This window comes from Camelina sativa, chromosome 17 (assembly GCF_030686135.1).
Source record: "Camelina sativa cultivar CO46 ecotype springtype chromosome 17, ASM3068613v1".
In the NCBI taxonomy this organism is placed as follows: domain Eukaryota; kingdom Viridiplantae; phylum Streptophyta; class Magnoliopsida; order Brassicales; family Brassicaceae; genus Camelina; species Camelina sativa.
Genome location: NC_141896.1, coordinates 1,006,277 through 1,019,008, shown reverse-complemented (window position 1 = coordinate 1,019,008; position 12,732 = coordinate 1,006,277). Strand labels below are relative to the sequence as shown.

Below are 12,732 nucleotides of genomic sequence, written 5' to 3'. Positions count from 1 at the left end.
TGGACTATATAGCATAGGACTAAACGAGCCCAATGATTAAACCAAAAACAAAAAAAAGTTCAGTAAAAGACAGAACCGAGATGAGCTGTTTTCCAACTATTCAGGCTTGACCGCTTGAAGAGTGGAGTTTTCCTAATTAAGGGCGCGTGTTTTTTCCTCTTTTTGTTTTTAGGGTTTTGTGTTGTGAGAGACTGTGAGAGAGTGAGAGGAGCCGGAAACATTGTTTAGTTTCTTTCAATATGGAGCAAACGATTCGCAAAGATTGTGAAGTAGAGATCTGTTCTGAAGGAGACGGCTTAAAAATCGCTTGGTACCGAAGAGCGATTCTTGAAGAAACCCCAACGAGTAATACGGTTTCGGGAAGCAAAACGAAGCTTCGTGTCCGTTACACCACGACGATGCTCAACGAAGACGGTTCGTCTCCTAAAACGGTGGAGCAGAGGTTAATACGGCCGGTTCCGCCGGCGAATCTGTGCAGCAGCGGCGTCGTTTTGGAGGAAGGGTCTGTGGTTGATGCTGATTACAAAGGACGATGGTGGACCGGTGTTCTGGTTAAGAAAATGGAGGACGGGAGGTGTTTGGTTTACTTCGATCTTCTACCAGACATTGTCCAGTTCCAGACAAAGCAGTTGCGGGCTCATCTTGACTGGACCGGTTCAAAGTGGGTTCGACCAGAAGCTAAAGAACTGAGTAAGTCCATGTTTAGCCCTGGGACTCTAGTGGAAGTTAGTTTTGTCATAGGTGAAGGGGAAGTTTCGTGGGTTACTGCTCTGTTAGTTAAGGAGATAGAGGAGAATAAAGTCATTGTGAAGATCTGCGATAAATACTTGAGATGTAGTGGTGATGATGCAAAACCAACCATGGCTGTTGATTCACATTGTGTTAGGCCTACACCTCCTCCTTTTGAGGTTGAAGAGTACGATTTGCTGGATTCTGTAGAGGTGTTTCATGGTTCTAGTTGGCGTCAAGGGCGTGTGATGGCAGTCTACTCTGGAAAATTGTACAAGGTTAGTTTAGAGGCTACCAAGGACAAGGACAAGGACTGCTTGAAATTTAAACACTCCAACCTTAGGCCTTTTAAGGTGTGGAGAGATGGGGTTTGGCATAGCGGACCAAACCAAAACCCCAAAACTCTAGCTGCCTCTGGAGGATTGGGAAAGAAGAAGGCTCCTCCGGTAATAACCTCGAAAGTGACATCCATAGAAGAAGATGATGTTTCATCTGTAACACCTTTGAAACAAACTGAGGCCAGAGCTGAAGGAGAGAAATCCCCTGAGAAGACACTTGAGCCGACGAGGGAACAGAATTGCTTGGGAGGTTCAACTCGAGAGAGGTTGCCTGAGGAGGAGAATAGGCTGAATAGCAAAGATGGGAGTAGAAAAAGGCAAAGAGAAGAAGAACACAACTCCCAATCCCAGGCTGAGATAACTGATAAAGGTAAAAAGATGTGCAACGATGATGATCAGCCTCTCTCTACTGAGTTATCCTCTTACCAGAGCCCGAACGTGGTCTATGATCCAGCTGCTGTTGTTGAGGAAACACCAGCAAAGTATATTTCTCCTTTTGCAAAGAAGTCGCCATTTTGGAAGGCATATGAAACACATGACTTGAGCAAAACTGCTCCACAAAGTCCTCATTTCAGCCCGTTGTTTGATGCTAACGAAGATATCCGCGAGTGGTCAGCGGTTGGTATGATGGTGACTTTCTATGGGTTATTAAACGAAGTCAAAGATCTGCATCTCGATGTTTCCTCCAGCAAACTAAGTAGACTCAGTACTTCTTTTGCTAAGCTCGAGAAACACGGTTTCAATGTAACAAATCCACAGTCACGTATCAGCAAAGTGTTATCTCTCCAAGCTGGGCGAGCTAAGAAAGTGGAGGAAAGAAAATGCCTTGAAGAGAAGATTGAAGCTGAAGAGATGGAAAGGCAGAAGGTCGAAGAAGAAATGGCTGAGCTAGAACGCAAAAGGGCTGAGCTAGAACGCAAAATTCTGGAGTTGAAGAGACAAGAAGTGGTTGCGAAAGAGAAGAAGGAAGCGGTGGACAAAATGATCGCTGAAATGAAATCATGTGCAGAAACCATCGACCAAGAGATTGAAGATGTTGAGATTGAGTTTCAGACAACTCTCTAAGCTGCATTGTGAGAAGATCAAATAAAACTAAACTATGAAAGACATAAGAGTAGATGTAGTAGTAAGTAACAACCATTATCTACAATCTTTATCCCCCTATGATTGTTGTTGATGGTGCTTAGTTTAGCTTGTTCAAAAAAAAAAAGACTTTAGCTTATTTCCTTCGATGAACTAGAGAATTATCTTTTGTAGATCTTATGATGATCTGGTTATAATTAATCTATAACGTTTCTGTTATCTTTTTCTTTGTCAAACAAAAAAAAGATAACAATGAGGAAATCCATATAGCTCATAAGTTGAATAAAGCTAGAACTAGAACCAGTATACAATCCCTGATCCAAGTTTTGATCTAAGAGAAATAGGAAACAGTTCCCATTTATTCTTTGATTCTAGCATTCAAGAACCCTATCACTTCATTCTTCACCACCAATGAACTTAATGGTCGGTCTCCTACTCAAAGAAGTCCCAACCATCTTCATCAAGCTCTCTACAATCATCTTTCTCGTTGTTCATGAAGGAAGCTGCTACTTCTGGGAAATTGTTGCAGCTTGAGGTTTCAGGCATTCCATTCCATTGCCCAGAAGGATTTTCGAGCACCAAGCTTCTCATAGATGATTCGCATGAACTTGTGTTGCTGGAGGAGATGGATTTGGTTAATGACACTCGGTTGTCGAATCTCTCTTTCAACAGCTTCACATCTTGACATATCACAGAAATTTCTCCTCTGCTCAAAAAAACAAGAGAGATTAAAAGATCCATTTTGAATATACCAGATCATTACGTATATCCCCAATAAAATTTACTAAAAGTTTCATGAGTGCTCTAGATAAATGGACAAATGTACGGTTGGTAACTCCAGAATGGGACTTACTGTAAGGAATCTACGATCTGTCCACGATCCATAAGAAACTCTCGAAGCTGCAGGTGGTGAAGAAGAAAAAAATATGAGATTGAGAAGAAATTTAACTTTAGAGGAAACCTTGGTAGTGTTTATAACAGTGATTGTACTTTGGAGTTTTTCTCTGCCTCCTGCTGTAGAAGCTTTGATTCTTGGACTACTCTCTCCATGTTGGCTTCTTGTTCAGCAAGTAGCTTAAGTGCAGAATCATCTCTTTCTTTCATTTCTTGTTCAGCAGTCTTTTTCATCTCCAGTGCTGCCGCTAGTCTTATTTCAAGAGTTCCTCGCATCTACAAAAAAAAACACAATTAGATAAATTTTCTGTACAGTCTGAAAACGAGGCAGCCAATTGGTCATCTCAGTTCGTTTTAACAAGAAGTAAAAATTTAAAATTAAAGACAAATTTTTATAATCAGCAGATGAAACATGCCTCATCAAGGACAGCAAGAGATTTGTTTCGTTCTTCTGATAAGTTGAGCAACCGGTTTTCAAGCTCTTTCACTTCAGTGGCTAAAATTGACTTCTCTCCATATACTTCTCCAGCATGCTGCAAAATCATAGTAAATTAGTTCTCACTACAAAATCAAAGCACAATTAGGAATCTGTAAGGGCACATGTTCTTATAAGTAACAATAACTTTACCATGTCATTTGCTTCCTTCGCATGTTCCAGCATCTTCTTAAGCTCCTCAACCTTTTGAAGAGTATCCAAACCTCCCCTAGAAGCTCCCTCCTTGGACTTCTCTGCATCCTTCTCTTGTAGTTCAACTTCTCTCATCAAATTCGTAACCGATTCCATCACAGTAAGCAAGGTTTTCTACATCATTGCACAAGAAATACAAGTCATATTGAAGTATCAGTCACACACTCTCACTTCAAAGAACATAATAATGGGTCCTCTCTAATCTATCACAATGCATATAAGTTAAAAGTTGGAAGCGTTAGGTCTAGCTTTTCTGTACCTCAGTACCAGTGAACACGACTTCAATGTATGTAAACAAAAGTAAATATTTTTCATAAGCTAAACGAATGTTACGGTTATTTGTCATACCTTATTACTTTTGGCATCTTCGATAATCTCTTCAAGGTGATCAACGCTGCATACATGGGTTGATGTACTAAAAGCATCACCTATTTCAGTATCACCATTTTCACAGAACAATGAACCATTCGAAGTCTCATCGACAACATTAGTACTCCCAGTCCCAGAGCCAAGTTCAAAACATGAACCCTGCTGTGTAGTAGTCGTATTATCTCTAGGAGTTAAATCGACCACCTTCGATACAGCATTTTCTGCCTGATTCCATTTCATATAAAAAACACGATCTTCCAGAAAATCGCAAGTCAATTTAGCATTCTCTTGGGAAATGGCAGACACCAATGAGGCAGTGTCATCCTCTGGGACATGCAAGCCGTGTTTTGCATTGCTCGTAACATCAAAACACCTACCAGAAAAATCATAGTTCTCGTGCTCTTTTCCATGAGCCTTTTTCAAAGATTGAACTTCCTCACTTTCGAAGTCTCTATGGCAAACATCAGGGCCAACACTTGATGGCAAATTTGTTAGCTCGTTCATATCAGTACTTGGAGTACTGCTATCATGGTTACGGGCAACAACCAGGGGGGTTATTTCTGAAGAAGAAGAAGAAGATGAAGGAGAAGGAGAAGAGGTTTCTAAAGAAGAAGAAGAAGTTTCTGAAGCTCCAAGAAATGAGCGACACCTAGAAACAACATCTCCCAGAATAGAAGATACACCCACTGGAAAAAAGAAGAATAAGAAACTTCAAGCTGTGAATCTACAAAGCCAGAACAGCAAACAAACAAAAATTCCATGAGCTAAATTGTACCTTGGCGCTCTGAAATACTTGCAGACGACATGTTCGAGGATTGAGTTAGATTATGGGACAAATCTGAGGTAAATGAAGGAAGAATGTCTGAAAGAACAACAGCAGCAGCTTCATCAGCATCCTTCGGGTGTTCTATTGCAACAGCCCTCAAAATTCGTGCATCAATCTGCAATAGAACAAAATATATAAAATATGGTTACGATAAGGCTACAAAAGACATGAAAATAAAAGATGATTAAGCGGCCAAAATCTAAAACAGTGTCAAGTAAGTGAAACTATTTTGATCAAAACTAATATCCATAAATACAGCAATTGAAAGCACAAAGATGGATTCTTTGATCAAAATCTCTCACTGCCTGAACCTGGTAAAGTTGTACTAAAATCAAATAAAGAGACCAGTTTTGTTGTTACCTGAGGAAATATTTCAGTTAGAGTGCGATAAACAGAACCGAAACCCATCGCTGAATGCTCTAAAATATAAACCCTGCAGAGAAAACAAACCAGATGTTATCTTCGAGATTAGAATGGCCAAGGAATAAGAGAAAACAGCACAAGCCCTTTGTGTGAAAAAAAAAAAACCCTAGAAGTTCATAGGTTTGTGTTAGTGTTTCCAACGTTACACTAAAGAAACTAGACAAAGCAATTGATATAAAGACTACGAATTCAGGATCACCTAAGCTCTGTTAAATTGGAGAACGGAGATTACAAACCCTAATCAACCAAAAAAAAAGAAGACGATATATTTTATCAACGGATCATGGAAAAGATCAAACTACACTGTTTTCTGAAACGATCAAAAACCATAAGAAACAAAAAAAAAAAAAAAAAAAAAAATACACAGAGGAAAATCAAATTTTAAATTCGACGATTCAGTTTCCTCTCAATTATTTTTTATAAAAAATTTCCAGAGACAAACGAAGATATAAAGAACGAACCTTTACTAAACTTTCGTGTATTTGAGAGATGAGAAGAGGCGAGTGCTGCGAGGCGAGGAGGAAGAGGAGGAAGGAGAAGAAGAGAGAGGAACAAGTGTGTGTATTTATGTGTAAATTGCTCCGTAATTACTAAAAAAGACTTGCGGACTAAGTCCGTATTCTGGGTAGTAGCGTAATTTTGCAGCGTCTCTGAGGGTATTTAAGTCAATTTATTGATTATGACTGACGTGGCTTCCTCCGCTAAGATTTTTAAGGTTCATGAATGATAACAAACAACCAATGGGTAACCAGGAAAGTACATTAAATTATGATTGGCTATATTAGGACAAGGAGTTTGTTGAAATAATTTTTTTTTGGTTTTTCCTAAGTGGGGTTATTGGTTTAAGATTTGAATAGAGTTTTAAAGATTTTAAATGTTATGTAAAATCTGTTGTTATTAGATCAAAATTTTGTTAAACTCTGTTAAAGTTTAGTGTTATTAGTTTGTGATTTATAAAAAGTCATTTAAAATCTTAACAAATCTGGGTTATTGGATTCAGACTTTTATAAAGTCATTAAAGGTTTTGTGTTATTCAATTATAACAAAAGAATTTAGGATTGTTAATGAGTTCAGTTATTATGTTATTGGTTCATGATTTTAGACACTTTCATTTACAAAATAAAGTCATGAAAGTATCATAAAAATACAAGGATTGTTTGGAGAACTTTACAAGATTTTAGAAAACTAATCAACAAAACTCTCTAGCAATTTTTAACAATTTTTCACTTATTCATTTTTCATGATTTTGTTGAACTCTTTAAAAATCTTCATAAATATCAAATCAATACCACCCCCTAATATTTTTCTGGATGAAAAAAATGGAAAATATTTTTGTGAATTTATTTCTCAACTGATTATCTATTTTACGGAAATTTTAAAAAATACTCTAGTTAGATAAACAACAAAATTTGTTTCTGTTATCTTGTTAATATATCTTCTAATCGGATATTCAATTGTTGCTATTTATATTAAACTAAATCATAGTATCGTATAATATCATCAATAGGATTTTTACTAAAATTATTATTCGCAATATTATTCTTTTTTACTCAAATAATAACACCCGAGATAATACGAGGACTTTAAAACAACAACAAGAATCCTTAAATGACTTTACTAGACCTTATCCGTAATCTAAATTACATAACTATCACCACTTTTTGAACATATTATAAGAGAAACCCCCAATACATATATAAAACAAACATTAGCTAATGGAATCTCAATCCACACCATAGTCTTGTTTCACAGATGCATCAATCTTTCGTCTGCGCCGACAAGTACAAATTAACGAGTTTGGTGTCGATGATGAGATTCCCAAAAAGTTAACTCTTATAGTGTGTACATGAGAGAATTCACGGTCTACCTTAATCCTGTGATCAATGGTTGATCCACTTGCTTTCAGCCTTCTTCCCAGTCGACGTCATCTTCCTCTTCTTCTTCACCACCCGAGGCTTCTGCTTCCACATTCAAGTCCACCTTGTAGTTTCCATTTGCTGCACCAAGTGTGTAACAACATTGTTAAGTTACCATATTAAGCATATCATAAACTTTATACATCAAGATGTCTTAACAACTATCTTCTTGTTGAAGCTCAACGAATTCGATGAATAACTTATCAAGGTTCCTTATAACTAGCTAATGCATTGTTTCATATGATCAGCTAATAAGCTAATTGGAAATGAGGTATTCAAACTCAAAACTGACCTGCAACAGGAGCCTCTTCTTCCCATTCAACATCATCCTCTTCACGTTTGGACTTCTTACCAACCTCGCGACCTGGGGATGTAGTAGCCAATTGAATATCAGGAGTTAATTCACCAGCGGATTCTTGTTGATTAAGCCTTGCAGCAAGCTCTTGCTGCTTCAGCAGTTCGGCGTAGTAAGCTTTGAGATATTCATCCTGAGGCAAAATGAAAATACTGTATCAGAATTTAGGAAACACAATCCAAAAGATGCTACTGTGGAAATCTAAATAGGCACAAAGAATTTGTCCCCAAAAGCACACCTTTATATCCTTTTCATCGCCATTTCCAATGGCTGATTTCTTGTCATCTGAAAGTTTTGCTGCTCCTCCTGAACCACCATCAACCTTTGCTTCTTGTCTCATTTCACCTCTTTGTTCCTCAGTCAGATTCATTCCTTGCTTAATCATCCATGGAGGCAAGACTTTCAGACTGGAATCTCCACCTTTAGATTTAACATCCTCGTTCCCGTCGCCAAGGTTAACCTCAACCTAACCATGAAAGATTTTAGAAATTAACTGACCACAATGAAAGAGGAAAAAATGCAGGGATACTTTGCAGATGAATATACATAAACATTAACTGGCTGGAGAAACAAAGTGAAAATTTCATTACAATACCACTGCCTCATCTTGCATTATAGCACTACACTTCTATAAACATTGAAAAGTGTAACTAATGATCACCTTTGTCTCTCCGAGAAATGGCATTGGTGTTGAACCATACCCACCCTGTGACCTCAAAGGATCATTAGGGTTAAGATCACCATTTGCGCGAGCAGCCATAGCTGCACGAGCCTCCCATGCCAGAAAAGATCCAAATTCAGGAATAGGTAGATCTTTTATTCTGTCTAATTGATCCACCAGAGGTTTCAATTGAGCCTGCACTTTATCATTCTGGTAAATTAAGATCTGATCTCCCGGGAAAAAAATTCTAAATCAAGATATACATTCTGGTGTCATCATGAATATGAAACGATGCAACGCTTCAGTGAAGCTTTATCAAATTTTATAGAATATTGAATTGAACCGTTAAAACAATAAACACAGACCTCCAACTTCTGAAGCATATCTTTTAGTTTTTCCCGGCGCCATCTCCTTCCATTATCATCTCCATCTACTACTTCTTCGGAAGTTAGCTTGTTACACTCCACAACAAGTTCGCTATTGCAATTTTCACAATGAAAAGAATCGTCTAGCATAGAAATTAATCTCAGAGCATCCAGCGCATTATATCTAAACCAGAAATAAAAATCTGTTCAGCTTTCGTGAACATAATACCACTCATAAATGTAAACAGATTATAAGAACATAAAGAGTAATGGACTTTACTTCCTTTGGCAGTTAGGACAGCCATACTCCTGAACAGTATTCTTATCTTCTAGCTCATCTTTGAGCTTTTTTTTCATCCGGTGCAGTTTACAACGAACAACATCAGATATCTGTAAGAAAAGAAAAAGTGCAAGTTTAACAAAGTACAGGGGAAATTTGATTAGAGACAATTTTAACAAAGTACAGCAAACTGAATAATAAAAATTTGGGGACAAGAAGAAGCGCATACCTGTGCATAATCGAGACAACAATACGAGTGAGTGTGGAGCTTAACTTTGTCCTCTGCTCGGCCATCACTTGTAGCAGCCACTGCAGCACTATACATCTTTACACCCTTTGCAGTCTATTGAAAAGATTGTGAATCAATAAAGCAGAAAAGGAAAGAAATGTGGTGGAACCAAATAGAACACGTGGTGGAACAAGTTTGACAAGGTGAGAAACAAATTTAATATGAATGCATGAATATCAACCCTACAGGTCAACAGAAACACACAAATAAAGAAGTAGCCAATCAATCATTTTCTCACACTCATGTTTTCCAATCAGTGTTATACTCTAGATATTCTACGACAATATGCTACTGATCCTACTACAACTAGATGAGTGGTTGCGTTGAAAGCTGAGGCTTATTGTGTAAAGACTACTATATAACAAACTGAAAGAAGATAGTTTCTGCACAAACCTCTTTCCGGTGGTCACGCATAATCAATTTTTGTTCTTCAAAGAGTCTAATTATTTTTCGAAGTTGCTTGGCGTGTAACTGCAAATCTTTTGCCAAGTCTTCTTCTCTAACCCATTGCCGCCTAGCAGACAAAAAACAAAAGAACACTAGAAATGAGAGCTAGTGTAAACACAGCGGAGATGTGAGCCAATTACTCACCTAAAGTAATATCAACCTTACACATACCCATCATCAAGTTTCAAAAGTTAATCTAAGCAAATATCCTTAAACCCCAAGTGACAGGGAGATGTGAGCCAGTTACTCACCTAACATAATAAGAAAAAAACTGAAGAGAAGCACACAAAACAAACCTGGTCAGCGCATCAAGCACCACAGCGGCAATCCCTCTGTTGTCACTCTTTGCAGATTTCTGCTGATTATCGCTTTTTGTAGTATAATCATCATAGAAAGCTCTCGCTACAAGCCTCACCAACCTAAAAAAACACAACAATGTAAAGCAAACATAGGATATAGTTGGTAATGGAACTATTTGAACACAAACAAAAAAGTGTCTGCTATGTTTGTAAATTGAATGGAATACAAAAAAAAAAAAAAAAAAAAAAGTGATAGAAGAGAGTTACTTGACAAATGGCTGGATCACAACGGTTTTCTGCACCGGGCCTGATTTATCCATGGACCCAGCCGAAGAACCAGTATTATTAGCTTCGTGTTTGTTACAAAATCTGCATTGATACAGAGGATAACTTATAACAGATCGATCAATCGCCGTATAAGTAACTAACAAAAGTTCAGGAGAGATGAGAACAAAACTTCACAAGGACAAGGACCACGAAATTAGGGTTTATACGTCAGAGGAATCAACTCAATTCCAAGTAACAAGTAGAACGAAGAGGAAGAGGAATCAACTCAAGTCCAAGTAACAATTAGACTAAGCTAGGTTAATTAGATCTCTCTGTACTTTTAAGATCACTAGAAGAGGAAGATGGAAGAAGCTTACCGCCGGCAATGTTCGAGAAAGAGGGAGATAATACGGCGCAGAGAGAGAGAGAGAGAGAGAGAGTGTGTACGCCAACGAATTGTCAAATAGCGTTGAAGTCACTCTTTTGTTTTTGTTCTACTTTTTAACTGTTTTAGTTTTTTTGTGTTCATTTATGTACTACAGCATTAACCTCACTTTAATTTTAAAATATAGATTTCCAAATCATCAGATTTTAATTCTTTGTCTTTTGCTATTTTTCATTAACAATATTTTTAGCTTTTATTTTAATTGTTAAATTAAATTACACAGACTTTTGATTTTTCTTACTTAAAATATTGACTTAATTTCAATTATAATTTTAAATATGTAACTAACTTAACACAAATTTTGATATATTTAAACAAATCATTATCTAAAGTCTTTACAAAACATAGTAAATATGACTTATGAGTTTTTTCTTTTTTCTTTTTTTTTGCATTGTTTATGTTTTACTAGATTTTATTAGTTGAATTTCTTAAAGAACCTGAATTAATATGAACCATCATAATTTATTTCATCATCATCTAAAATCTTTTAAAAGAATCAAGTATATATAATTAAAAACAGTATTTTAATTTTGAAATAATATTTGTATAACAAATAAGTTAACTATTTTGTTTTTGTTTTTGGAATTATTAATTATTAGTCAAAAATAAAAAAAAATGTGCAAACCAATTGTATTTTCATAATTCACCATAGCACTCGATCAAATCTTTCAATAGAAAGTTTTCCACGTAGTTTGAAAGTAGCATTTGGGGGTTTGATATCTACATTGACCTGGCCAGCTTCTATTGCCACTACTGGCCATGCTCTTCTTCAATTGTTTTAACTCATTATTTTTTATTGAATTTTGATAATTTGAATTCATTTTTATATCCATCAAAATTTTGTGTTATGCAATCAATGGTTTTAAAATTTTAGTTGGGATATGTTGTCAAGTAAACATGTTTTATAAATAAATTGAAACTCCATGTAATTCAATTAACAAATATATATATACTAGGATTTCACCCACGGTACACCGCGGGACTAAGCAATAAATTATTGTATTTTAAATAATAATTTTTAATTTATTTAGTTTTCAAATTTTCAATTAGTTAACTTTTTATCTAATTTAGAATTTTTTTTCTTCTTCTTACGTTTTATAAAGTTTATAACCTAATTACATTAAATTTGTTATTAGATAGAATATAAAATTCTAGATTTGTTTTGTTCTCTAGAATTAAACAGAGGTATATGCCTATATAGTATGCTAGTGTATATTTTTATGTGTATTTTTTTTTTGGAATATTAAGAATGTGTTATAGTATGTGTAATATTTTGTAGTTCATATACTAAATAATTTATAAGTTAATTTTCAAAACTATGAATACAAATCTATAATGTATATGAGATAAACTAATAGCTTTAGTGTTGGTTCTATATTCCAAACCCGCAATGCTAGGTGGGTCAGACAACATATTTAAAGTTTTTTAATCCATAGAAACTCATCATATGAAACCCGTGAAGTAAAAATTATTTTAATACGTAATACAAAATAAAAATAAATTTGTGAGCAAGCAATATCTTTTATATTTTATTATTATTCTTTGAATAAGATATCAAATTGAATGGTAAATATGTTTGTTACCTTTTAAAATCATACCGTTTGTTTTTTTAATGATATATTTTATATTTGATTTTGAACATTTATTTTAGGGGGAAATCAATGCGTTGAGATTAAAAATCTCGGCCACGGATCCTCCTCCAAAATCAATTCGTTTCTTGGTTAGACCGATTGTTTATGAAATTTGTGTGAGAAAATATTGTTTTGTAAAATTGGAAACTTAATATTAATTAAATCAATTATAAAATTAATACTTAATGTTAAAGGGAGTGGTTCCAATTTTTTTGGAAAATTATTTAGGATGGGAAATCTTGTTTTTAAAAATAGAAACTTAATATTAATTAATTAAATGAAAAATAAATTAATAATTAATATCAATGGCAGTCTTGTAAATAGGTGGCAACTATAGGATTTATTTGCTAAATGTACTTGAAAAATGTATATATAGATATATATATATATATATATATATATATATTTAATTGAAAATACCAAAATA

At 35.4% G+C, this 12,732-nt stretch overlaps 2 protein-coding genes and 1 pseudogene across 4 annotated transcripts; 1 reads left to right on the top strand and 2 right to left on the bottom strand.

Annotated features, from left to right (window-relative positions):
• Positions 1 to 44: 44 nt before the first annotated feature.
• LOC104754452 (DUF724 domain-containing protein 1 pseudogene) lies at positions 45 to 2,369 on the top strand (annotated as a pseudogene). The gene has a single exon (XR_015586887.1). The product of XR_015586887.1 is annotated as a DUF724 domain-containing protein 1 pseudogene (transcript).
• Positions 2,317 to 5,947, bottom strand: LOC104754451 (uncharacterized). The gene is made up of 9 exons (XM_010476648.2): positions 5,812 to 5,947; positions 5,288 to 5,360; positions 4,877 to 5,042; positions 4,081 to 4,787; positions 3,673 to 3,846; positions 3,461 to 3,577; positions 3,141 to 3,320; positions 3,004 to 3,050; positions 2,317 to 2,856 (listed from the first exon to the last, which is right to left on the bottom strand). The coding sequence occupies exons 2-9, from the start codon at positions 5,333 to 5,335 to the stop codon at positions 2,583 to 2,585; spliced, it is 1,713 nt and encodes a 570-aa protein (XP_010474950.1). The 5' UTR covers positions 5,336 to 5,360; positions 5,812 to 5,947; the 3' UTR covers positions 2,317 to 2,582.
• Positions 5,948 to 6,847: 900 nt separating this feature from the next.
• On the bottom strand, positions 6,848 to 10,743 carry LOC104754450 (uncharacterized). Of its 2 annotated transcripts, XM_010476647.3 has the most exons (12): positions 10,607 to 10,743; positions 10,230 to 10,331; positions 9,960 to 10,082; positions 9,610 to 9,730; positions 9,157 to 9,270; positions 8,928 to 9,037; positions 8,648 to 8,831; positions 8,283 to 8,477; positions 7,860 to 8,087; positions 7,559 to 7,754; positions 7,218 to 7,347; positions 6,848 to 7,119 (listed from the first exon to the last, which is right to left on the bottom strand). In XM_010476647.3, the coding sequence occupies exons 2-11, from the start codon at positions 10,280 to 10,282 to the stop codon at positions 7,253 to 7,255; spliced, it is 1,419 nt and encodes a 472-aa protein (XP_010474949.1). In that variant the 5' UTR covers positions 10,283 to 10,331; positions 10,607 to 10,743; the 3' UTR covers positions 6,848 to 7,119; positions 7,218 to 7,252. The 2 variants fall into 2 exon arrangements, with proteins under 2 accessions (XP_010474949.1, XP_010474948.1); XM_010476646.3 differs by having other exon boundaries at positions 6,848 to 7,347.
• Between the last annotated feature and the right edge of the window lie 1,989 nt (positions 10,744 to 12,732).